This window comes from Mustelus asterias, chromosome 9 (genome assembly GCF_964213995.1).
Source record: "Mustelus asterias chromosome 9, sMusAst1.hap1.1, whole genome shotgun sequence".
Lineage (NCBI taxonomy): Eukaryota > Metazoa > Chordata > Chondrichthyes > Carcharhiniformes > Triakidae > Mustelus > Mustelus asterias.
The window spans coordinates 102,113,396-102,140,684 of NC_135809.1; the positions used below are offsets into that span (position 1 = coordinate 102,113,396).

At 40.4% G+C, this 27,289-nt stretch overlaps 1 protein-coding gene across 3 annotated transcripts in view; it reads right to left on the reverse strand.

The window, feature by feature from the left end:
• ipo7 (importin 7) overlaps positions 1 to 27,289 on the reverse strand; it is a 61,665-nt gene that overhangs the window by 11,865 nt on the left and 22,511 nt on the right. For all 3 annotated transcript variants that reach the window (XM_078220707.1, XM_078220706.1, XM_078220705.1), the window contains exons 4-19: positions 25,055 to 25,213; positions 24,367 to 24,523; positions 22,311 to 22,400; positions 20,890 to 20,984; positions 20,428 to 20,512; positions 19,800 to 19,934; positions 17,384 to 17,483; positions 14,298 to 14,374; positions 12,994 to 13,110; positions 12,449 to 12,538; positions 10,961 to 11,126; positions 9,273 to 9,433; positions 8,876 to 9,004; positions 8,634 to 8,700; positions 8,425 to 8,550; positions 5,628 to 5,725 (exon numbers count right to left, since the gene is read on the reverse strand). In XM_078220707.1, the coding sequence (XP_078076833.1) occupies positions 5,628 to 5,725; positions 8,425 to 8,550; positions 8,634 to 8,700; positions 8,876 to 9,004; positions 9,273 to 9,433; positions 10,961 to 11,126; positions 12,449 to 12,538; positions 12,994 to 13,110; positions 14,298 to 14,374; positions 17,384 to 17,483; positions 19,800 to 19,934; positions 20,428 to 20,512; positions 20,890 to 20,984; positions 22,311 to 22,400; positions 24,367 to 24,523; positions 25,055 to 25,213 (1,852 nt within the window). The remainder of the gene's footprint in view (positions 1 to 5,627; positions 5,726 to 8,424; positions 8,551 to 8,633; positions 8,701 to 8,875; positions 9,005 to 9,272; positions 9,434 to 10,960; positions 11,127 to 12,448; positions 12,539 to 12,993; positions 13,111 to 14,297; positions 14,375 to 17,383; positions 17,484 to 19,799; positions 19,935 to 20,427; positions 20,513 to 20,889; positions 20,985 to 22,310; positions 22,401 to 24,366; positions 24,524 to 25,054; positions 25,214 to 27,289) is intronic.

Genomic DNA, 27,289 nt, shown 5'->3' on the forward strand with positions numbered 1-27,289 from the left:
CAACGGTAGTATAAAATGGGGAAATATTAAACAGTAGCCCATGTTAGACTCTACCAGATATCTATTTCCTCACTGATTGTGATGGAATAGATAATCAAGAAAAATGCAAATTTCCGTCTAATTCAACATTCTTCACTTTGCACTACTGTTCAAGGTCAATTTCAATCCCATTCTTATCAATCCTGGTGTGATTACATCGGAAACGAACATCTGCAGCATTACATAACTAAGGCTTAAAGAGTAAGATAACATTAAAATATATTCCCCCCAAAGTCAACCAACACATCAGTTTTCATATCAACCTTTAATCCCAGACCTTCAATTGATTGAAGAAACAAATATCAGAGCCAGGGTACAGACCATCAAACAGAGTTATCAAATCAGCCAGGACTGAGGAGCTAGGGGTGCAGGAGTGTTTTGACACTTTTGCTTATTTAAAAGTCTGGGTCCTGAGTGGCCTCCATGAGCTCGGTGTAACCATAAATATATCAAGTGTAAATAATGGGAAAGTGCAGGACAATCAGCCCTGACATCAATGATGAGTCCTGAAAGGACTCTGAGCATGGGGTCTCAGATTCCTTTCAGGCCCTCAGATTCAAGCTTAAGTGGACTTCCTGGAAGTTGTGGTGCTGTTGCAGTGCCCAGTAACAGCTAACTGCTCAGTGTTCACCGCTATTGGGATCATAAGATCCAGGCCATTATATTCCTGTGAAGTGCTTTAATGTTTCATTATGTTAAAGGTGCGAGATAAATATGAATTATTATTGTTCCATTGATTGTGAATGTGTGTTGCGGATTGGAGTGTAGTCAACATAATACCCATTTTTAAAAAGGGAAACACAGCCACTCCAGGTATACAGGCTAGTTAAACATTTATGGAAGGAATGAAAAAAGTCAATTAAAAATGATACCAATTATCTAACTAAAGGGAAAACAGAAGCTACAAACATGGTGGGGGTGCGGTGAAATTCACTACTTACAATGTACAAGATTAAGAGCAGTGGATTCGGCAAAGCGAGCAAATTGAATTTAAAATTGGTTTGGAAGGAGAGAACAGTAGGAGCCAAGGTTTCTCAGAGTTGAAATTTAAAGATACACTGTAACTGGACCCTTTCCAAGGCCAGCACATCCTTCCTTAGATATGGGGCCCAAAACTGCTCACAATACTCCAAATGGGGTCTGACCAGAGCCTTATACAGCCTCAGAAGTACATCCCTGCTCCTGTATTCTAGCCCCCTCGACAGGAATGCTAACATTGCATTGCCTTTCTAACAGCCGACTGAACCTGCACGTTAACCTTAATTGGTTCACACACTTGTGATTAGGCATTCGAACGTAATTCCAAAATCCAGAAATGCCATAATTAAAGAAATAAACAGTGTGGGGTTGGGGCTTAGCTTGGACTCCAGTTGTTTACCCCAATTTATGCTTATTTTAAATTCTGTCGTAGTCTAATGAGACTGGGAGGATACTTGAGTGTAACTTGACATGGGCAAAATGGGCCAGTGGGAGCATTGTTGGATCAAACTTCCCAATTATGTTCATGGAGGTACGTAACTCCAAGCCACACGCTGAATTTGATTTACTTTGTTGCTCAGCTTCGACATTCGAACATACTCTTGTACCCAAGGCAGGTATTATACATGGCAACCGTAATGAGGTTTTCCTTGAATTATATTTGAAACATATCAGTTTTCACACATACGATGACACCCAGCTCTACCTCAACCATCACCTCTCTCAATCCCTCCATTGTCTCAATACTCCCATACTGCTTGTTTGACAACCAGTACTGGATGCACAGAAATTTCCCCCAATTAAATATTGAAACTACTATTGCCATTTTTTTCCAATCCCCACGACAAACTTCATTCCCCAGCCACCAACTTCACCCCTCTCGGAGGCTGAGCCAAACTGTTCTGACCCCAAGACAAGCTTTTAAGTACACATCAGTAAGATCACTTATTTCCACCTCTGTAACAGTGCCCATCACCACCTCTGCCTAAGCACCGGTGTTGTTGAAACCCTCATCTACACCTTTGTTACCTATAGACTTGACTGTTCCAACGGACTCCTGGCTGATTTCCCAAATTCTATCCTCTGTAAGCTTGAGGTCATCCAAAACTTTCTGCCTCTATCCATAACCAAATCAAATCCAGCTGATCTATACTCCTGACCTACACTGACTTCTGGTTAAGTAACATCTCCACTTTAAAATTCTCATCCTTGTTTTAAAATCCAGTCTCCCCCACCCCTATTTCTATAATCTTCACCAGCTCCACAACCCTCATAGATATCTCCGCTCCTTAAATTTCAGCCTCTTTCGCATCCCAGATTTTAATCACTCCACCACTGTTAGCCATGTCTTCAGCTACCAAGGTCCCTAGCTCAGGAATTCACTCCCCAAACCTCTCTTTCCTCCTTTTAAACTTTAAAACCTATACTTTAATGAAGCGAGGCAGTGGTTAGCAGTAGCACCGTTGCCTCACAGCGTCAGGGACCTGGGTTCGATTCCCAGCTTGGGCCACTGTCTGTGCGAAGTTTGCACGTTCTCTCGTGGGTTTCCTCTAGGTGCTCTGGTTTCCTCCCATAGTCCGAAGGACGTGCTGGTTAGGTGCTTTGGCCATGCTAAAGTCTCCCTCAGTGTACCCGAACAGGCGATGGAGTGTGGCAACTAGGTGATTTCCACAGTAGTTTCACTGCAGTGTTAATGTAAGCCTACTTGTGACACTAATAAACTTTGGTCACCTAACCAATTATCTCCTTCGTTTCAGTGTCATACTTTGTTTTATAACTTTCCTGGGAAGCACCTTCAGATGTTTTATCACATTAAAGCCCTTGCTAGATACAAATTACTGTCCATTCATAAGAACTTTGAATCACTAACTGATTGCTTCAAACATTTGGCAGCCACAATCTCCAAATTAATTTAAGCTATAGTTCTAAGATTCATATTGCAAGATGTGCTAAAATTAAATTAAAAGTTTGTTTTCTGTCAACGCAATTGTTTTTGCTAATTTTCAAAAGCGTAAGTGTATTCAACTTTACTTGCTGGTCAATAAAGTGAAGCAGCTTTAGAGAATACAGTTATCAGGACGTCAGGAGAGGAAAGGACTGCTACCTGCGCTCTTTACCAAGAATATTTGGCACATAAATGTTCAGCCAAACATTCCCCCGGCCCTAAACTCTCACACTGGCCTGAAAGGAAAGTCTTCAAGCCGAGGGAACACGCACAACAGTCTGAAAGGGAGCTTTCACTAGCCACTGCCTACAGGGGGCCTGGGATCAATGTGGAGGGGAAAAAGTTAGCCCAGGGCAGGCTTGGCCTGGAAGTTGATGTGAGACAATGATCAAGATGGGGAACATTTCTCACTCAAGCTTGGAGACACTGAAACCCAACTGACTTCAAATAGTTAAATATAGTACATTGGTTGAACTTGGGAATTTATTGATTTGCAGAACTTGCTCAGAGAAATACTGGGCCATTCAGGTTTTATCCAAGCATTGCTTTAAGATTGCTGAATTAACTTGCTAATCTGAAATGTACAGGCTTTGGAAGAGGATGAATCTTCCATGTAAAATTTTACTGAAGACAGTTCAAAGAAAAAAACCTGACGCTATGATGTGTTATTGTTATATAACCTAAAAATATTTTAATGCATTGGCTATCTTAAAGTTTGTGCCTTCAGCAAGGGGAAAGGATTAACTAAAACTGCACCATTGTACCACTGCACAATGCTTGTGAACTGCATTTTCTGGAATTCAGCTGCCAGCCATCAAGTTAGTAGACTTGCCCAGCCAACGGCCTCACGCAGTCCACAAGCAATCTCAACAAAATGTGCTCACATTTGGCGATATTCACACACTAGCAATATTCGATCCTTCCCTCCTCATCCAGCATAAAGAATTAGCTCAAAGCACTGGATACCACAAAGGCTATGGCCCTAACAACATCCCAGCAGCAGTAATGAGGACTTGTACTCCTGAACTAACTGCATTCAAAGCTAGATGTTCCAGTGAAGCTACATCAATAGCATCTACTCTCGGTCAACAGCAAAGTGATGGGAGGTGGTGTGACAGTGCTATTACACAGCAATAACCTGCTTGCTGAAGCTCATTTTGGATTCTGCCAGGACCACTTAGCTCCAAGCCTAATTACAGCCTCAGTCCAAACAGACAAAAGAGCAGAATTCAAGAGGTGAATAGGTAGCAATTGCCGTTGCCATCAAGACAGCATTTGACTGAGTAAAAAGTTCTCCCAACTTAGTCTAGCAGTATGGTAGAGCTAAGAAGAACTGAATAAGAGCCCAGAACGATCAGACTTCTAACTAAATGCTTAGCCCTGCTGTCCCTCTCCATTTCGGACACCCCCAACTCCCTGAACTCTAAGATGGCTTTTCATTCATCTTCAGTCTCACCAACCACCGTTTCCCTCCCGGGTGGCCATTATTCTTCCTCCAGTTCCCCCTTCCAATCTATAAAATGCACAGGCGAGCACCTGATTAGGTTCAGGCTAATGCAGGACAGACATCCTACAATCAAGTCTCAAGATTGAATGGTAGTTACTGCAGTTTTTAATTCTACCATATCACATTAATAAGCAGCTAGATTTTCCACACGTGGATTTTTTAAAAAATGATTTTCCTCCTCATTTCATCCAAACATATCAACTCATTGAGTTCTAGCAAAACTGAAGCAAAGGGAATCAGTGTGAAAACTCTCCACTGTTTGGAATCATACAGAGCACAAAGTAGTAGTTGGGGTGCGCGGCTGCTGGAGGACAATTACCTCAACCCCTTGTCATCGCCATACGGGTCTTCAGAAACTATAAATACTGTGGTTATCTGAGCAAGTCAGAGGCTGAGAATCGTGCAATGAGTAACTCACCACTTGACTCCTAAAGCCTGTCCACCACCAACAAGGCACAAGTCAGGAGTGTGTTAAAATATTCTCCATTTACCTGGATAAGTGTGATTTTAACAACACTCTTGGAGCTCAACATCATCCAAGCATAGCAGCCTGTTTGATCAGTACCACATCCACCGCCTTAAAATTTTCACTCTCTCCACAACCTGCACACAGTAGCTGCAGTATGTATTATTTATAAGATGCACTGTAACAACTTGCCCAGCCTTTTTCCTCAACCTTCCAAACTACAACTTCTACCACCTAGAACAAGGGACACAGATACATGAAAAAACGTGCAAGTCAGTCATCATTTTGACCTCGAACAGTATCACTGTTCTTTTACTATTGCTGGGACAAAATCCTGCAACTGCCTCTTTTAACAGCTATGGGGATGTACCTTTACTACAAAGATAGCAGAGGTTCAAGACGACAATTCATCATTACCTCCTCAAATGCAATAATGACTGGGTAATAAATGATAGTTCTGTCAGCAACATTCAGACCCCATTAACATATAAAAATTAGATGGGTGGATGAAGGAAAAGGGATGAAGAGATATGGTAACAGTGCATTGCGATTCAACCTATTTGTTCACATGCAAAGTAAACACTGTCATGGACTATTTGTACTTAATGATATGTTTCCATGTTGTAAATTGTGTGTGTTTCTATGGCAGGAAAAAGCATTACACAATTACAATGTATGATAAAGTGACTCACCTTTTTACACATACTGTAAATCATTTCTAAGTATTTGGTGTCAGACAATAGTGTATCTGTGTCCACTGTTATATAATTATGCAAGAGAGGCATCATATCTGCAAATTTAAAAAAAGCTTTGAACAACCAAATTTAAGGTCATGAGTTTTTTCATTTCCTTAAAAATCAAACAGAAAATTCTACAAATGCAGAGGTTTGATCAGTTTTTGAAAGTTAATAATGCATTTGACATTATTTGAATTCATATTTTCATTTCCTACTTGTAAGTTAAAGAAAAAGCAGAATTCTAAAATTTTAGAGTTATGCTCGAATCAAGAAACTAGAAGTTTGTACTTCACAACTATCCTGAATGATATTATTTTTGCAGTCATAGAATTTCAAGACAGATTAGGAAAGTACTCGAGTATGAAACAGAATGCACTGGACAATAGTTTCGCCTTTTAATTCTATTCCCTTCCCCAAGCAACTCAAGTATCTTGTAACAAGAGAGAAGCATGCTTGTAGGATTATTTCACTTAATAACTCTAAAAAGCTGCAAGCAAACATCCCACTTGACCTGGTAGCGTGCTACACAGACAAGTAAAAAAACCACAGTAACGAAAGATCGCAAGATAATGCAGCGACTTCTAAATTAAACGCAACTTAGAATTGGAGCAGTAGACCACTTAGCCCTTAAAACCTGCTCCACCATTTGAGATGATCATGGCTGATCTGACTGTAACCCTCAACCCCACATTCCTGCCCATCTGCCATAACCTTTCACCCCCTTGTTAAACAAGAATTTATCGAGCTCTGTCTAAAAAACATGCGAAGACTCTGCTTCCATCGGCTTTTGAGGAAGAGATTTCCAAAGACTCTCAGCCCTGAGAAAAAGAATTCTCATCCGTCTTAAATAAACAACTCATTTTTAAACAGTGACTCCAGTTCTAGATTCTACCACAAGAGGAAAAATCCTCCCCACATCCACTCTGTCAGGACCCCTCAGAATCTTATACATTTCAATCAAGTCACTTGTTACTCTTCTAAATTCTAACGAATACAAGCTTAACCTGTCACAGCACCAGGGACCCAGGTTCGATTCCCAGCTTGGGTCACTGTCTGTGTGGAGTTTGCACATTCTCCCCGTGTCTGTGTGGGTTTCCTCCGGGTGCTCCAGTTTTCTCCCACAGTCCAAAGATGTGTGTGTTAGGTGGATTGCCCTGCAAAATTGCCCCTTAGTGTCAGGGGGACTAGCTAGGATAAATGCATGGGGTTATGGGGATAGGGCCTGGGTGGGATTGTGGTCAGTGCAGACTCGATGGGCCGAATGGCCTCCTTCTGCACTGTAGGATTCTTTGAACCTTTCCTCATAAGACAATCTGTTGATTCCAGGTATTAATCCAGTAAATCTTCTCTGAACAGCTATCAACACATTTACATCTTTCCTTAAATAAATGAACTTATACTAAACACAATACTCCAGATGTGGTCTCACCAGTGCCCTGAACAACTGAAGCATAACACCCCTACTCTTGTAATCAATTCCCCTCACAATAAACTAAACATTCTATTAGCTTTCCCAATTACTTGCTGTAACTGTATATGCGTTTTTTGTGATTCGTGCACGAGGAACCCAGGTCCCTCTACACCTTAAGAGCTCTGCAATCTTTCCCCATTTAGGTAGTGTTTCTTTAATTCTTCCTGCCAAAATGGACCAGTTCACATTTTCTCACTCACTTAACCTATCTTTGAAGCCTTTTTACAACCTCTTCACAATTTACTTTCCCACCCATCTTTGTGTTGTCAATAAATTTCACTACCATTGCTTTAGTCCCTTCAACCAAGCCACTTATATGAATTGTAAAAAGTTGAGGCCCCAGCACTGAGTCCTGTGGCACACCACTCATTACATCTTGTCAACTAGAAAAAGACCCATTTATGCCTATGCCTTAGTTAGCCAATATTCTATCCATACAAATATGCTAGCCCCTTCATCATGAGCTTTTATTTCACACAATAATCTTTGATGCAGCACCTTATCAAATGCTAAAACTAGCTATTTTTAATATCTAATACTTAAAACATCTTTATTACATTCACTTACACTGGTAATGGGCTTCTCATTCCCCAAATTATTTCCCCTTTCAACATGTTAAACTTGGATTAAGCTGAGATACAATATCGCAGCTAACTTGCATTCCAAATGTCTTCATGACAGCAGGCTGTATTACAGCCAGTCTACCTTTGCCCTAATTTTCACATATATATATATACTTTCCAGAAGAGACGACTTGACATTTACCAGAAGAAACCTGCCTGATTTTGCGCCAGTTCTAGCAATCCTACCAAAGAAAAACCGAGAACACAAACAAGGGGCTGATGATGTGATCGCCTTTTTCTGTGAAGTTTAGGGCAACAATCAACGAACACCAGTAACCTCAAGGATAGGTTTGCCTAAGCTGGTTATGTAACTTCATCCGGGTAAGACTATTAAGGCTGTAAACTTCTCCATGGTTACAATCAGCTAACAACACACACACACACAATTCCACGTGGCAAGCCTTTGTAATTGAACATCATGATCAAGAACTTGCAAACGCAAGTAGGCAAGAACAATTGACAATGGGATTGTGAACTTAACTCCGTTGACTTGAGGACAACTGTTCCAAATTATTGGACGTTCTTACTTCAACTCATGATAATTGCATCGATATATTCATAGCTATTGGCTATTCACACTTCATTTTTATCAAATTTACTTTGGAAGGCTCCTGATGTCTTGTATGCATTACAGATTTGAACGGTGTCTCTTTCTTACCAGTATAATAGTCAAAACCATCTTGTTGGAAGACCTCAAACACTAGGGGCAAGAGCTGCCACATCTGTAGTGAGACTTGCTGACAAGTCAGACTATGTGCCAAAGACAAGATTTCCTCATAAAATTCTGAAACAGAACAGCAAGGAATCAATATTTCACTAATGCACAATCGAACTATGCTACCATTGATGAAACAAGACATTACATACCCAACACATGCTGCTGCAAAACTGTTCCAATAACCTGCAAACAGATGCCTTCTAGCTGCTGTGTGATCTAAAGTAGAAGGTAAAAGTTTGAAGTCCTATTAGCTAGGTTTAGTAATAGATTTCAAAACCAACAAAACTACATCAAGGTGCAAAACTCTTCAAAGAGTTAATACGATATGAACAATCCAGTAAACTAACAAACGTTAGAGGTTTAAAAATAGAAATCAATCTGAAAAACTAACCTCCTTGTGATCTTCCACAACACTAAGGAGCGTATCAATAGTATTAAGAATTCCCATTGCTGTAACTGCCTTATCATCACTGCCCTCTTCATCCGGGCCTGTCTGTATGACTTGATTAAAGGTCATTGCCTAGAATAAAAGCAAAGACTCCAATCTGACTACAAATTCCTTTACATCAATTTAGGGAATATGCTGTTTATTAGTTTAGTGTTATCACAACTGAAATAATCAATGGTCCAATTGTACAGAACAAATAGTGAGTCAAACATGCAGTCATGCACAGAAGGAGATGTAATATGCAGCAGAGGTAGAGTTATCAGGAATTATGCGAAAGTCATAGACACAATAGTATTATTTCATCTGCAAGATAATTTAACATAACAATCGAACTATTTACCAAATGCTGAGTCATCTCCACTGCGATGGGAGTCACTTCTTCACTATATTCACAAATCATTTTCTGAATCACATTAGTTAAGTCATCATTTTCAGTCTCTCTCACAATATGTAGCAAGGCTTGCATCACAGGTCGAATAAAAGGCTTTATGTACTCCTTGGCTATAAAGGAAAACAAATGTACAATTTAGTTTTTCTCAGAATGATCTGTTCCACTCAAGAGGTTAAAGACTTAAGACATTTCCATTATTTGTTCCGCTTCCCCTTTGCCACATAGACTCACTAGATTAAAGGAAAAATAGGCAAGCTGGTTTCAACTCTTTAAACAACCTAGTATATAATGCAGCTGACTAATGCTACTGTTGACAATTTCTCTCTCGTCAGCAGGACTTAATCTCTTCATAAAGCCTCAATATTCTCTAACAACGTAATGTCTGGCAATCTGCACGTTCCAAACTATACGATTAGGGAACATTCTCGGCATCACAATGGCCTACAGTTACAGGATTTCCCAAGCACTTAGGGAGCAATTTTAGGGGCAGCATGGTGGTACAGTAGTTAGCACTGCTGCCTCACAGCACCAAGAACCCGGGTTCGATTCCCAGCTTGGGTCACTGTCTGTGCAGAGTTTGCACATCCTCCCCGCGTCTGCGTGCGTTTCCTCCGGGTGCTCCGGTTTCCTCCCACAATCCAAAGATTTGCAGGTTAGGTGGATTGGCTATGTTAAATTGCCCCTTAGTGTCAGAGGGATTAGCTAAGGTAAATGCAAGGGGTTGTGGGGCTAGGGCCGAATAGCCTCCTTCTGCACTGTAGGGATTCTATGAATTTTAATCAGCTAACCAATCAGGGAGCTGAACTCAAGTGAACACCAACGCAAACTGGAGGAACAGCGCCTCATCTTCCAATTGGGCACTTTATAGGACTGAACAGTGAGTTCAACAACTTCAGAGCATGAACTCTCTCCTCCACCTTGACCCCATTTCCATTTTTTTGAAATTTCATTGTTTCATCTATCATCCTTTTTTCTTACTTCCATTTTTCCACTTCTCCATTCCAGCTCTCCTTCTTGCCCCTCCTCCCCACCCCCTTCAGGGCTACTGCCATAATCCCCAGGCAGACCCATAACCATCTGTACCTCTGTTCTGCCATTCACGCATTCTGATCACTTTCAGCACCTTCGCAGCCTTGTGTTTCCTCATTTACATTCCCTTTGTCCCATTCCACCATCCCCCACCCTCAGTATAAATCTCTGCTGATTCTCTTTGTTCTCGGCTCTGACAGAGTCTTCTAGACTCGAAACATTGGCTCTATTCTCTCCCCACAGATGTTGTCAGACCGTATGACATTTTTCAGCATTTTCTGTTTTTGTTTCAGATTGCAGCATCCACAGTATTTTGCTTTTATCTCAATGTCCAGCTCATTTGGTGAAGAGCAAGTGTAAAACTCTGGACAAAAAACATGTACTTCAGCTAACCAGACCAGTATTTCTGGCACAGTTAAAAAATTCATTCAATGGTCAGTTAATTTAGAAATATTTAAGGACCACAAGTTTAAGGATATTGTATCTATATTGGTAATTCATAACATTTCACTTTGAAATTTCTTTTTCAAAAGTCAAATAGAACAGAAGAGATAAATGCCTCCTTCAGTATAACTTTCATCTTCAAGTTCTGAAATGGCTTTTATTACCTTTCTCCTGGTTACTGATGAGGACCTGAAGTGCTATAGCAGCCTCCACTTTCACAGGCATTTCTTTATCTTCAATCAGGCACCTTCGAGTCAGCTCCAGTGCAGTTTGCAGGTTCTGGTCATTCTTAAACTTAACCTCACAGAAATAATGAAGGACCCAACAAGCCTGAAATGATAAACATCAAATGGATTTTACAGCCAGTGTTATGAGTCTCCATCTCTTACATTACCTATGGTTAGTGTGGCCAGCTGTTTATACTGGGAAACCAACTTTAGCTATATACATCAATGATAAGGCTACGAGACTCCATGCATATGTCAGGTAGGCTCAGCTTTTCAAATCTTCAAGTGCAAATACTAGGATTATTAGTCCTGATAGAGAATGATTACATCACAAGAGATGGCCCCAGAACCTGATTCAGCAATGCCTTTCGCTTGGGGGTTGGAAAATAACTAACCAAGACATAGTTCTCCTGAGCAGATTTCAGAACTCTACCTCTCGCCACACTTTAAATTATTAAAAATTAACTGTTGTACGACTTATACAAATTTGCTCCTCAAGACTGCTTTACATTAAAATCATTCGCAAGCTACATTGATCGATTTTGCATCACAATACTTTATGTTCTTTGCTGATCAAGCCAGCCCCTGAACACACAAACTATTGTTCAGTATTACACTCCAGTGGGGTTTGCAACAGCTCCCACTAATAGGGAGTTGGCGGCCCGACCTTGCTGGAGTGAAGGGAGGCCATGGAGGACCCCCTCAGGGGGCCAGGGGTAAGGGGAGCTGCCCCCCTGGGCATTGCCAGCTTGGCAATGCCCCAAGAGGCATTGGGTAATGCCAATGGGGCGGAGCCTCTGGGGGCAATTGGTGGGTCCCGTTGCTACTCTGCACTCAGGATCGGTGACACACGTAGGCTGGACAGTGGTACTGTGCAACCATGGGGGTTGCACGGCCAGTGATGGTGGGTTCCTGTGCTGGCCAGCAATCGGGCAGTTGGCAGTACAGGGATACTGCGCATGCACCGACGCATGCGCAGTGGCCCGCTCAGCGCTAAGCTGCCGGCCTCTCCAGTGGGAATACACCTCAAGTTTTTCATTCTGATTCACGCTAGTGCATTGTGATGCACTGTGTGTGGGAAATCCACATTGAAAATCTCGCTGAATGTTCAATTAATTTAGAAATATTTAAGGGCCACAACTTAAAGGATATATTGTATCCTTAAATCAACTGCTTTCACAAAAAATTGAGTCATGTAGATTCATTCCAAAAATCTTGGTAAAATTTGCAGATAACCCAGCAATAATACAATTGGGCTTGCTTCAGTCTCTCTAAAGCACTAACTTACTAGATCTCTGTCATTGCTAGTTTGCTTCAGCTCGACACCGTTGTCATTTCTCACCATAACAATTTGATGAAGCATTACATGGAAGCAAGAGGGGACAGGTCAAACCTATATTAGTCTGGATATGTACACACACTCACCCTTGCTCTCATGTAGCCCAGCTCGCTGCTGAACAGTGGAAAGACATGGTTCTGCAACATGAATTCCATCTGATCCTTGTAGATCTTTTTCTGTTACAGGAACAAAAATAGCTGGTTCAACAGATTTAAAATTGAGACCGCACATAGATCAACTATGTAAAAGCATGAAAAAAGGAAATTTTTTTGTGAATCTATATCATATGAATTGTGTACTCCTCTCCAACTGTCTCTTTAGCAACCCAACAACTGCTATCAACAGAGTCTCCCCTTCCAGAAGGTTATAAGTCAACTTCACCAAAACGAATGGACAAACATCTGATATTAACTTGCCCCTTCCCCACAGAGCATTAGCCGAGATCATTTAATCTGTGACCACGGAGGTGACCACAGGTACTAACCTATTCCCCTGCAAAGTTTGGAGTTAGAATATACTGCAAAATGCAATCTCACATTTCTAATGTTGAATACTGAAGTCCATTCTCCATCAGGGAAGAGACAACACAGTGCAAATATGCAATTAAGCAGGTTATCTAATGTATAATCACCTTCAATAGTACTTCAGCAAGGGAGCCAATCATGTGCAAAGCTCCATCTTTCTTCCTAGGATCAACAGTTGGCTCAGTGAGTATTTGGTAACAGAATCCCATTGTTTTTTGCAGCACCTGAAAAAAAAAGAATCTGTGAGGATTATAAGTCTTCGTTATTGTTCATGATATTGCAGCGCACAAAAGTGGTAATTAGGTAAACAAATGCATACATTTAATCCATTCACACAATAAAGCAGAAACAGAAAACTTTAAAGACAAACACTTCTTCCAAGATATGCATTTGCAACCATTTCCAAACCTACAGCTATGCCATGGTTAGTGCAATAGTCCAACAATCGACAATACTTTCAGTTGGTCAAAAATTCAATGACAGGATCACAGAACTCCAGGGTTCAAATCCCCCTCAGCATTACCTGATTGTCCTTCACCACCCTGCATTAGACAATACAATTCTAAAAGTATAAGAGACAATAATTCAACCCATTTACCCAGTGTTGGCTCTGCACTGGAACTATCAATTCTCATCGGATTTCCCAGCTCTTCCTTTGGAATTCATGTTTTCAATCTAATGTTTGTACAATTCTCTCAAATATATTGACTTGAAACTGAATAAATTAATTTACAGCAAAATCATTTGCTCACAATTTAAAGCATCAAAATGTCAAATATTACTCTTAAAACTGAAAGAGAAAAATGTACGAATGGGAAATACCTTTCGCTGCCCATGTCCTAATCCCTTTCACAAGTTTAACAAAATTAAGTTACATACCATTTTAATTTTTATATCTATTTAATTTTTGGAAACAGTTGTTCTGGTAATTCACCATCACAAAGCCTGTTACTGAACATGCAAAATGCCTGCAAGGCCAACAAGACATTTAGGTGGTTACCAATGTTTCGTCTGAAGTTCCTGCACTGAAGGCATGTCGGACAGCCCCTTGCACGTGCAGCAAAGCCAAAAAAGTGAACAGGCCCATGCATATCACCTGAGCACACAATTACGAGTATACTGATGCTCATGACTCCTTAGTCGATTGAATTAGAGACTGAACACTATTGAGATGACCTTGCAACTCTGCACGATCATATTATCATCGCAAGTTCCCCCATGACCAACAGTTTTCAGCTGCAGCACTGAGAAAACAGCACAACATTCTGTGCACACAATCCATGGCCAAGACCTATGCCAGCAAAAAAAGCTCCACAGTAATATTTTTAAATTGTTTTGCTTGGACATTTATAAACAGTAGATTAAAAACTTGACTAATAGTAACATCTAAAAATCACAGCAAAGCACTCACTTCTTTTCTCTTACTGCAGGCCGTGTACAATAATGTCTGAGCTGCTGTCGTTGGAGAGATGAAGTCTTCAAACACATCTATACATAAAACCCAAGAATTAAGTATTATAAATTGTAATAGTGATAATTAACTCCCCAAGTGCAAGTTGAACTTTAAATAGTTACATGTAAATCAAATTAACAAAATTTAACCTCAAGATATCTCAGGCCATTATTAGATGACCCAAATTCAAACTGAATTGCAGTACTCTTACAATTTAGACATCATTGCTTTCTTTTTCATGTTTATTAAATATAATATTCAATAGTTAATCACATCAGCCAAAGTTCACCTAAATGGTTTCGGCGGCGGCGGGGGGGGGGGAAGGGGGAAGAGAGAGAGAGAGAGAAGAAGGGGGCACGACACGCCTTTTACAAAAGGGTTGGACCATTTGTAAACATGTTTAGCCAGAAGTGCTGAGTGGATGGCCCATCTCAACCTCTTCCCGAGGTCCCCAGTATCACAGATGTCATCTTCAGCCAATTCAATTCACTCCAAGTGATGGAACGTGTCATCAACAGTGCTATCAAACGACACTTACTCAGAAGTGACCTACTCAGTGAAGCTCAGTTTAGGTCCCAGCAGGACCACTCAGCTCCTGACCTCATTCCAGCCTTGATTCAAGGAAGTGAGATAAAACTGACCGCATTTGGCCAAATGTAGTATCAAGGAGCCATGGCAAAATGAAAGTTAATGCAAACCAGAGGAAAATCTCTCTACAGATTCGAGTCATACCTGGCACAAAGGTTGTGCTTTTGGAGATCAATCATTTCACTCCCAGGACATTGCTGCAGGTGTTCCTCAGGGCAGTACCCAAGGCCCAACTATCTTCAACTGTGACATCATTGACCTTCCCTCTATCTTAAGATCAGAAAGGAGGACCTTCATTGATGACTGTGCAATGTTCAGTACCATTCGCAACTCCTCAGATACTGAAGGAGTCAATGTCCATATGCAACAAGACGTGGACGACATTCAGACTTGGGATAGTAAGTGGCAAGTAACAAGTGTCAGGCAACGAACATTTCCAATTAGGGGGAATCTAACCATCTCCTCCATGATATTCAATGACATTGCCATCACAGAATCACCCACTATCAACATCCTGGGGGTGACTCGTCACCAGAAACTGAACCAGCCATATAAATACTGTGGCTTCAGAAGCAAGTCATAGGCTGGGAATTCTGCTGTGAGTAACTCACTTCCTGACTCCCCAAAGCCTGTCCACCATTTACAAGATGCAAGTCAGGAGAGTGAATACTCTCCACTTGCTTTGATGAGTGCAGCCCCACAACACTCTCGAAGCTCAACGCTATCGAGGACAAAGCAGCCCACTTTATTGGCACCCCATCCACCATCTTCAACATTCCCTTCCTCCACCACAGATGCCCACACTGCTGCCACTGTGCTATGTACAAAACGCACTGCAGCAACTTGTCAAACCTTCTTTGGCAGCAACTTCCAAATTTGTGACCTCTACAACTAGATGGACAAGGGCAGCAGATGCATGGGCACACCACCACCTGCAAGTTTCCCACCAAGCCACACACCACCTTGACTTGCATCTTCGGTCAAAATGCTGGAATTCTCTCCCAAACAACACGGTGGTGTATCTACACCACAGGAGTGCAGAGGTTCAACAAGGTGGATCACCACCACCTTCTCAAGGGCAATTAGGGATGGATAATGAATGCTGGCCGAGCCAACGACATCCACAGCCTGTGAAAGTAAACCAAAATCACATGGTTCAACACAAAACATATAGGAAATTTATGTGGTAGCTAACTTTGAGTCAGGACACAATCATAAATCATTAGTTAACTTATCAACGCTTTAGCTGAATAATTTTACCATTGATTGTTAATTGCTACTATGACTGAAAGTTTATGAGAATCTATTGGGAGGAGGTATAGAAATACAGAGGGACCTAGGTGTGCAAGTCCACAAATCCTTGAAGGTGGCAACACAGGTGGAGAAGGTGGTGAAGAAGGCATATGGTATGCTTGCCTTTATAGGACGGGGTATAGAGTATAAAAGCTGGAGTCTGATGATGCAGCTGTATAGAACGCTGGTTAGGCCGCATTTGGAGTACTGCGTCCAGTTCTGGTCGCCGCACTACCAGAAGGACGTGGAGGCATTGGAGAGAGTGCAGAGAAGGTTTACCAGGATGTTGCCTGGTATGGAGGGTCTTAGCTATGAGGAGAGATTGGGTAGACTGGGGTTGTTCTCCTTGGAAAGACGGAGAATGAGGGGAGATCTAATAGAGGTATACAAGATTATGAAGGGTATAGATAGGGTGAACAGTGGGAAGCTTTTTCCCAGGTCGGAGGTGACGATCACGAGGGGTCACGGGCTCAAGCTGAGAGGGGCGAAGTATAACTCAGACATCAGAGGGACGTTTTTTACACAGAGGGTGGTGGGGGCCTGGAATGCGCTGCCAAGTAGGGTGGTGGAGGCAGGCACGCTGACATCGTTTAAGACTTACCTGGATAGTCACATGAGCAGCCTGGGAATGGAGGGATACAAACGATTGGTCTAGTTGGACCAAGGAGCGGCACAGGCTTGGAGGGCCGAAGGGCCTGTTTCCTGTGCTGTACTGTTCTTTGTTCTTTGAGGTGGGGCTCATGTTGGAAGATTAAAAAAAAAAAATCAAGATTCCCCATTCCTGGTCTTAAAAATCTACATCCAATAATTCCTGCTATAAATAACCTTGTGGTTAGTTGGACTGGCTCCACTACAATCATTTGAGATTGGATAAAAACTTGCTATCCATGCTCAAAACAAGCAATGCCAGCATGGATAAAATATCCATGATCATTTCACACTGCAAAGAATGAGTACAGAAGGGGGAAAGGGAGAAAGAACAACCAGAGATTCAGAGGATACCATGCTAGAATAATCAAAACCTAATCAAAGATTTAGTGAGTCGAAAACTGCTGATTTTTATTTTCATTTATTGTTAATAAAGTTTCTGTATCATTATAAATGAAACAATGCATGTTTTTAAATTAACAATCCCACCTGTCAGCCAAAATAACATCTCTTACCAAATTTCATACGAATATACTCATAAGGATCTTCCTGCCAGAGCTCCTCATCTGCATCTGTGTAGCACATCAAGGGGAAGACAACATCTTGTATAATGCCCTATGAACAGCAAACAAAGTCTGTTTATGGTAACAATTCATCAGAATAAACTGATTTGTCTCAAACTGAAAAGAACATCTGGTTGGGGACAGTTCTCATCAACTTCATCAATTTACCATAAGTGGGATCTTCTGGTCCCACCGAAGTTGACCCCACACAGGGGCAGGCGAGGCATACAAAAGCCAGTAGATTTTGGTGGGACCAGAAGATCTCACCAGCAGCCAACGGCTCACCACATCCGCTGGCATTGATTCTTGATGGGTGCAGTTTCAAAAGTGTTGCAGCCCTTTGATATTTTACCCGAGTGACCATTCTTCATGAGTGCGAGGACGGTGACTGGCTACAGACTTTCCATCCTGGGATGGCATCAAACTTACTGTTCCAAATATATTTTCCATTAGGAATGACTGCTTTATCTGTAGTAACTTTAACCTTCTATTAATGTTCCTTGTTCTTAGCTCAAAGACACAAAAGCCAATGGGGCAGCCCTCATACCCCACCCCCAAACTATGAAAATTTGCTTCAGATGCTCTGGCAATCCCAATTTACAACACCATGTACTTATACAGCATCTTTAACAAAAAGAGGTTCCAAGGCTCTTCATAGAACCTTGTAAAACAAAGAAAGACACCAAGCTATATTAGGAGATTTTCAGTTTGTTGACCAAAAGTTTGGTCAAAGCAGTAACTTTCAAGAAGTGTGTCATAAAGGAAGAAAACAAGGTAGAAAGATGTAGGGACATTCCAGAGCTTGGAGCCTAAGCATATTGTGCAGCAGTTCAAATTGGGGATGCACAAGAGACTAGAATTAGAGAAGCACAAATATCTTGGAGGGTTGTGGAACTGGCGGAGATTAGAGATAGAGAGAGGCAAGATCATGGAGGGAGCAAGGAGGAGAATTTTAAAGTCAAGATGTTGCTTGACCAGGAACTAATGTGGATCAGCAAGCCAAGGGGAGACAGGGAAACAGGACTTGCTGCAAGGTATGGACAGCAGAGTTCTGGATGACCTCAAGCTTACTGAGGGTAGAATGTGGGAGATTAGGCAAGTGAGCATTGACATGGTCAAGTCTAGAGGTAACAATGGCATGAATGAGGGTTTTAGCAACAGATGAGCTAAGTTAGGGGGCAAAGTCAGGTGATTGTATGAAGGTGAAAAGAGGCAATCTTAGCAATGGCACAAACATGATTGTTGGACTTTCACCTCAGGATCAAAAGTAACACCAAGGTTGCAAACAGACTTGAGTTTAGGGGTTAATTTATACCTAAAGTCTAGTTCTTTCTCTTTAATTTAACTAAAGATCACTCTCAGCGAAGTTTATTCCAACCTTGTTTTCAAGGTGCAGCTGGTTAATTATGTAGTTAGCTTAGCTGGTTTTCAGAACTTGAATCATGTGTTTTTCAGCAAGTTTAAAACAGGGGTTGCTCAGTGTTGCATGGCCAGGAAGGATGGGCAAAAAGGAAAAGGAGGGGGCATTTCACTGATAATAAGGGATCTGTATATTAGTAAGGGAGGATCTCAGATTGCAAGAACAAACTGTGAAATCGATTTGGGTAGAGTAGAGAAATAGCATGGGGCTGCAAACACTGCTAAGAGTTGTTTATAGGCCATGAAACAGTGATGATATTGTGGGGCATGGTATTAATCAGTAGACTAGAGAAGTATGTAGCATGGGTACATGCAACCACGAGTGACTTCACTCTGCAGATATTGGGGGTGGGGGAAGAAAAAGGAAGTAGAAAGGAAGACGTAGCAGTCCAACTTCTCATTCATGTTTAACATCCTTGTATTTTATAATTTCGCATCAGCTTAGAAATAGCGAAAAATATCCAATGATATCACTGTCAAGTTAAAAAAATATTTTGACTCGGCTGTATCGCCCCAACCAGTTAAAAATCTGACTAATAATCACTCTGGATACATGAAGAACAGTCATTCAGGTGAAACATCCAATGGCAACCAATGTCCACAGAACACCACATTTACAAAGTGTCAACAGCTTCAAAATGGGTAATGAACCAGGCAATTCCATTGAGATGTAGTTTGGGTTTAGGTCAACTAATAAGTTGCAGGTTATGAACTTGCATAAACGTGATTGAAGAATCTTGGGCAGATCCCAATAACAGCATTGTTAAACCAATTAAACTACAGAAAGGAAGAACTGCTAACTTGCAACAAATTCATCTCTTCGTAATGTCTTAGACTATAAGGCAAAGTAGCAGAAGTGGGCCATTCTGCCCATCAAGTTTTCGATATAACACTGCTCAATTTTCTTGGCAAAACATAAAAACTAAATCAACATTATAAGCAGCCTCACCTGAATATGAGGTTTCAGATTTTTCCAGGTGACAGCATGAGCAACACCCTGGTTAATGTAGTTCAGTGTTTGCTGCAATACTCGAGGAGCCACATATTGCTTTTCTTTGTACTGATACAAAACTTTCAAAAGCACCTGCAACAAGATATACTGAGTTAAGAACTAGCTTACACATGCACACAAAAATAGCTGGATCAAGGAATTGAAATACATGGCCTACACACACAAGTGACAGCACAGTTCCACAGTGTTACTATAATCACTCATTCTCTCTCGGATTCCTTGCTGGCAACAACCATGACTTAATACATCTCACATAAATTAGTATTGAGTTATAACAGTTAAGTGGAGCAATAACCCTGTAAGACGTTTCAATCCCAGACTCAGCTTTACTCCAAAAACAGCTGTTCTGGAAATAGTTACAGCTAATGCTATGGAAGTAAATATTCCATCAAGCAATAATTGTAAATTTGTCATGGAAAAATGACAAATCTGTACACTAGCCAATCTAGTCCTCTCCATTTTCTTAGCTGAGAGCAAAAGTATGGGTGTCAAGACAGTAAAGCTCAAAAAAGACAGAAACATATTATTAATGCCAGTGAGGAAATGCATAGAAATGATACTATACCTGCTGGATACTGACAGCATAACCTTTGAGGAAAACATCAGCAAATTCATTATATTCTTTGGAAACATTACCCGGACTGCCGTATCTGGTAGATAGAAACATATTTCAGTTGTCATTTATTGAAACATTTGAAGTTTTAGTTTTGCATTTGGAAGTTTCACAGTTATGGCTCCCCAAATGGGTAATGAGTAAGGATAGCTTCAGAATTTTGGCTTTTGGTCACTATATAGTAACTCCTGCTGGGAATGTTTAAGCATGTACACTGGGCGAGGTCAGAATTCGCTCAGCTCAAATGCTTCCATGCTTCAACAGCTAGCCAACACCCAATATCCAGTCTCCCACCAAAAATGGACAAATGACCAAGGTAGCGGATGACATTCATGGAACAAAACATCACCTAGAAGTTACACGGGGGGTTTATCGACTTATTCTAAAAATTACAAACCAATGAAAAATCTTCACCTTTCGAACAATCTGGCCAAGATGTGCAAAGCCCATTTTTTACATTTCCACCAAGGGAGCTCAGGTCGATCATCTTCATCAACTTGAAGAGTTTCCTTTAAACAAACACAAATTCAAAAGTGAAAATTTGCTGAACACATACCAGCAGAAATGCGTATTAACAACATTATGGGTTCACACAACTTGCATTATAAATATGGACAAAGAAATTGATGATAGAAATACTTTCCAAGAAATGAACAGACACAAAAAACATACACAGCTTTTAATCAGGATCCCAATCTCAAGCTAAGTACTGGCAATTGGTCTGATTTGCATATATTGACCAAGTCATCACTATGATGCAGGTATGTTGAGATGTCCAGTCTCTTGCCTGAGTAAAGCTTTAAAAATTTAAAACCAATTACAAAGAACAATCTGTAACATACAAAACAAGTAATTTTCCGTGAATGGCAGAAGCAAGCAAATGTAATTTAGGAATGGTCTGAAGTAAAATACAGCACTTAAAACTGTTGGAAGTACATCAGAGATACGAATGCACAGAAAAGGAAAAAGTTAAAGCATTCAAAGTTGCACATATTACGAGTATAAGACTAAGTTAAAATGTTGGTTTAGAAACAGTAACAAATAGTAGTCAATGCTATTTATCTGGAAAGCAAATATCTACCATATTTTATATTTCAAGTACAATTTTTTTAAAATCGCAACATTACCTCCCAGTACATCACAATTCAACTTCTACCTATTAAAAGAATCAATCACAGAATGCTTAAAACACAGAAGGCAGTTATACCCATGCTGGCCTCCTGCAAGAGCAACTCAGCTAATCCCATTACCTTGTCTTTTGCCCATAGTCCTCCAAATTGTTGCTCTTCAGGGGCTAATCCTTCCCTTTTGAAAGCAACAATTGAATCTGCCTCCAGCACACTCACAAGGAACAAGGTCGTGCATTTCAGATCCTAACCACTCGCTTACAAAAGTCCATCTTCATCCACCCAAAAGTTCATTAGTTGGTCTTCTTTTGCCAATCAGTTCAAATTGGTCCTTTTGTTCTCAATTCTTCCATCAATGGGAACAGTCTCTCTCTCTCTCTCTCCCCAACTACTGTCTAGATTGTTCATGATTTTGAACACCTCTATCAAATCTTCTCTCAACTCTCTCTTCTCCAAAAAGAGCACCAGCTTCTATAATTTATCCATTTCACAGAACTTATTCTAAAAACCTTCCAAGCTTCTTTGAAACTTAATTCCCCAATTCTTTGTGTCCTTAAAGTAAAGCAGAAACACGCCACACTTTTAATTATTGTACTTCATCTTTACTCATTTTCTACTTTATTTGGTTAAGAGGATGCAAACTTCCAGCTCTTATATTTAATTAATCAATATTCTCGAAAGAGAGGACACAAAAAAGAGAAAACTTACAGGAGGAACATCCCTATCAACTACAGTTTTGAGTATTTCCATCCATTCCGTGAGGTTTTGCTGGCTTATCAGCTCCAACGGTAGGGTGTACTGTAGGAAGGAAACACAGTTCATTGAACAAGAAAATATGAAGTTCAGCCTACAATTTTAATTTCACTGAAAATAAAAATCTGCCTGCATAATTTAGCAAAAATTAAACAAGAATTCAGTAAATTATTTGATGCAATAATGAAGATTGACCAATTCTAATTACAGCAGTTAGCATCAAGCACAACTCTAACTGTAAACACTAATAAATGGGAAAGAAACGTGACCCTTGGTGTACTCCAATGTATGGAGCCATGTTAATAGCAGGTTCATATCCGAACAACACACATTCACACTACTCTTCATATAGCAGATTCCCCAGTTTTAGCTATGACATCAAGTGGACTGGCATTTCAAAACAGATACAGAATAAAACAGCAAGAAGTCAGCCTGCAAAATAACTTCTCAACAGCAGTGGAAGAAGCAGAATGATGCATTACATGTGGAAGAAAACTAATTGGCACAGTGTGCGATGTCCAAGTGGGTTGAGACCATATTGTTGCTGTTCAATAGAAATTACTGACAAACCTCATGCTTAGTTATGACAATCCATTTTACTACAAAAGTACACACAGTAGTGGTACACTCATCAACACATGCCAGAAACAGCCCTATTCTCTATATCAAACACATCTGGGATGCTGCTCTCCTTTCACATGACCTGCCCTGTTGAAGATGCTCGTTATTAGTTGAACTTTCCTCTGCTGGACTAGAGCAATTATAATTGATCAAACTGACAATGATTACAGCTCGCACCAACATTGAATGCTCCCGGTTTTCCAATGGTGCCAAAATATAGCATTTTCACAGTGTTATATGCCATTATCAGCAGACAACCAATAAGTAAGAACCAATGAAGTAACATTACATCAAATTTTAAAGCAGAGAGGTCTTTTAACCCAACAGATCTGTGCTGATGTTCATGCATCACATGAGTCCCTCCAACCTTATTTCATCTCACCCCATCAACATATCCTTCCATTTCTTTCTCCATCATGTACTTACTTAGCTTCTCCTTAAATCTATACTAATACTTTCAAACAATTCAAACATAGCCATGTTTTTCATCTTACAATCTTATCAACAAATGAGCAACATGATTAAAGAAAATAAGCATAGGCCATGTGAATACGATCAATGAGATCACATGATGTCTGTGGAATTTTCTAATAAAAAACACAGTCACATCAGAATTCCCAATTAGCCACCTGCAGTTAGTGGTTAATGTATCACAAACAAAGTCAAATTTAACCTTGTTTTGGAGTTAAATGGATCCTTCTCAACTTCAGATTCCATTGCATCTCCAAACAACTTTCCCTCCTGTGATGAAGGGGATGCAATGGCATCAGCACCACCTAGAATGACAACCTTAATTGCTCACATCAACCTCCCAAAAAATAAATAAGGCAAAATTAACATTCACAAAGAACACACAAGATGCTCATCGAATACTCCATCATGCAATATACAGACAGCCTATACTGATACAAGGCTCAATTCAAAGCAGCCCGTTTTTTCCAGGAAATGGATTTGCAGATCTCCAGAATTACATGGACAGTCTGATACGATGGTTGGTTGACATATTGGTACTAGTGATATGAATAGAAGTCTTCCGCATTGCAGTACTTCTACAAGAATCATATACTTGACTTGCAGAACAAGGATGCAAGGATACAAGTGTCACGATTACAAGCAGTTATGTCCACCAGCAAAATCATTAGACTTGACACTTGGCTTCAGAATCTCTGCAAGATGAATTTGCATTTAATTGACAACTAACAGATATTCCAAAGACACAGAAAGTTGGCACCCATGTAAATTCAAGGATGACTGAGCTTACTTTTAAGCATTTTGTAAGCTTCTCAAGCTTAGGAGTAACACAATCATGTTCAAAAACAGTCTTAATGGCTAGGGAACTAGTGCACACAGTATTGGAGTACAGACAACACTTCATTTTGCATTATAATACCTGAACAAGTGCATAGAAAATTTTGAAGATCTGTTTTTGGATAAGGACAGAGTGGTCTGAAGGATCAGAGAGAAGTTGGACAAAACGATCTTTCATCATCGGCAAAAAATGCTGCATAGCTGCCACCAATGGGCTCCGTTCCTCGGGTTTCTTGTACCTGTGTACATAAAATATGTGAACTACCAGTCAAAATAAAAATTTTCCTACATTTCAATTGCACATTCTTTCAGTGAGGCATATGTTAGGCACATTCATTAGTTCCCCTGCTCAGATTGTTTTCCAAACCAGTGTGAAGTTGCAGTCCTGCCTACAATTGACTAAGTCACTTCAGGGCACAATGCTCTACCGCATCAGTAATTTCAGTGACCTATATAGTCAAGGTACTGACAAGTTTTGAACACTTAATTTTCGAAGTATTTTTCTTTCGCATTCAACACTAAAATTCTCCCATATACATTCCTTCCCATGTAAATCTTTACATTGGCATGAATAATTACAACCTTGGATCAAAATGTTTTGGATCAAACATTGTGTTGGGGTGAGGGAGGGAGGTGTGGGTGGAGGCAGAAGAGTCATTAGTGCATCTCAAGTATGCAGATTTTTATACAAGTACTATTTGGCTCCATTGGCTAAAATGCCCAAAAGGTACTTTGGAAACTATTCAAAACCAAAAATATGAAGAGCTTACTCATAGTTCTTCACCAACTGATAGAGACAGAGGAGGATTCCAAGCCAATAGGCACTGTTATCAGACTGCAGATAGAATCCAATTTTCTCGACAACTGCTGGCCACCTGCCAGGATAGTCATGCTTGATTATTTGGTGAATGCAAGTAGTAAGTTGCACCCTAAAAGAAAACAACAATATTAATTCAAGGTACTGAGATACCACCTCCTCAAAAACAAACTCTTATTGTAGTTTAATAAATGAACATGCAACAAAACATGAACTCAGATGTCTAAAACTTATAACAGTTAAGTTATATTCAAGTGTTAAACTCAGTACAACCATAATGCCAAGCCTAAATACAATAGTTTTGCTATACCTTTTGATTTAATCTGCATTTAGTTGGTGGGCAATGCAGCACTTGATGTGCATAAGTGCCCTTCCTTTATTCCTGTTAGAATTTTTTCCATTACATTACACTCTTTGCATATGGCCTATTTAATGTTAGGGTACCAGATCAGAAACCCCAAGGCAGGTCAAGAAGCCAGGCTAGACTCCAATAATGTTTGCATTGTGAGGATAAGATATTTCACTCCAGGCATGATTCTACTGACAAACTCAGAAGCTTTTATCAAAACAAACTTTATTAACAACACAGTTTAACTATAACAAAATGAATTAGCTTAACAGTTAATTGAACAACACCTAAACACGACAAGATACAATTCTTAACTGCTGACCAACAGCTACAAGTTCCAATTCAAGCAATATTCCTCTTAGACTTGAACCCCTCTTTTAAAATTACTTAACTTAAGCACAAGCAAGTATGCTTGTGTTTTGTTAACAGCTTTGGAGCTTTCAGAAAGCTTCTGGAGAGACACAGATATTTCTTTCAGCTTCAGGCAGCAACTGCTCTTTATTTTTGAAAATGAAACTGTTCTTTCCTGCAAGCTTAGCCCCTCTCTTTAACCACATGACTCTGCCCCCGTCAATCAAGCTAATCAAAACTCACTTAACTCTGCATACCTAGTCCAAAATCCCAGGAGAACATAAGTAAACAAAAGGTCCATTAACTCTACCAAGTAACACATTCCTAACTAAAATCAGTTACCATCCTGCACATTTTCCCAGACAAATAAGACTCTTGTAATAAAACACTGCCTCTAAAAGCAGCCCGACATTAAACAAAGGAGATTAAAATAGCACAGTATCGTCATATTATCCTCATACACTTCTGCCCGGTACATGTTTGTTCACAGTTACCCAATTCAAGGAAGAACTACACATGTACAAGCTTCACGACTTAGCTGACTGTTCTATCATGAGCTATCGCAGCCAAACTCAATGCACACTTGAGAAATTTATGCTTTCATCCAGTAGGGCTTACTGCTAGACATGCAGAGTTAAGTGAGCTTTGATTAGCTTGATTGACAGGGGCAGAGTCATACAGTTAGATGGAGAGTCCAAGCTTGCAAGAAAGTAGTTTCATTTTCAAAAAGAACAGTTGCTGCTTGGAGCTGAAAGAAATATTTGTGTGTCTCTCTCTCTCCAGAGGCTATCTGAAAGCTCAAAGGCTGTTAACCTAAGCACAAGCAAGTATGCTTGTGTTTTGCTAACTAAAAAGAGGGGTTTAAGTCTATAATGGGAACTCGTAGCGATAGGTTAGCAGTTAAGAATTGTATTTTGTCATGTTTAGGTGTTGTTCAATTGCTAACAGTTAGGGGTTAATGCCCAGTAATCAGGAGTGCGTGAATCCCAAAGCGATTCAACCCTCTCCTTATCCAGGGTCACTAAGTGCAACTTTAAAAATAATTTATATAGCTTTCCACTAACTTTGCAAATATCAGCTAACATAGAATCCCCACAGTGCAGGAGACCAACCAGCCAATCGAGCCTGCACCAACAACATTCCCATCCATAGGCCCCATCCCCGCAACTCCACGCATTTACCCTGCCAATCCCAACACTAAGGGGCAATTTAGATGGCCAATCAACCTAGCCCGCACATCTTAGGACTATGGGAAGAAACCAGAGCACCTGGACGAAACCTATACAGACACGGGGAGAATGTGAAAACTCCACATAGACAGTGATCAAACTGCCATGCTTATAAAGCTTAGTTATTTGTTGTGCAGATTTTTTTCTTCCCATTAACAAAGGATCAATTTAAACCATCCAACAGGAGAAAATACCTTATCCCCTATACGGTTGTTTACAAGACCCACATCCAGTGAGTATCAGGACAACAAAAAAACTA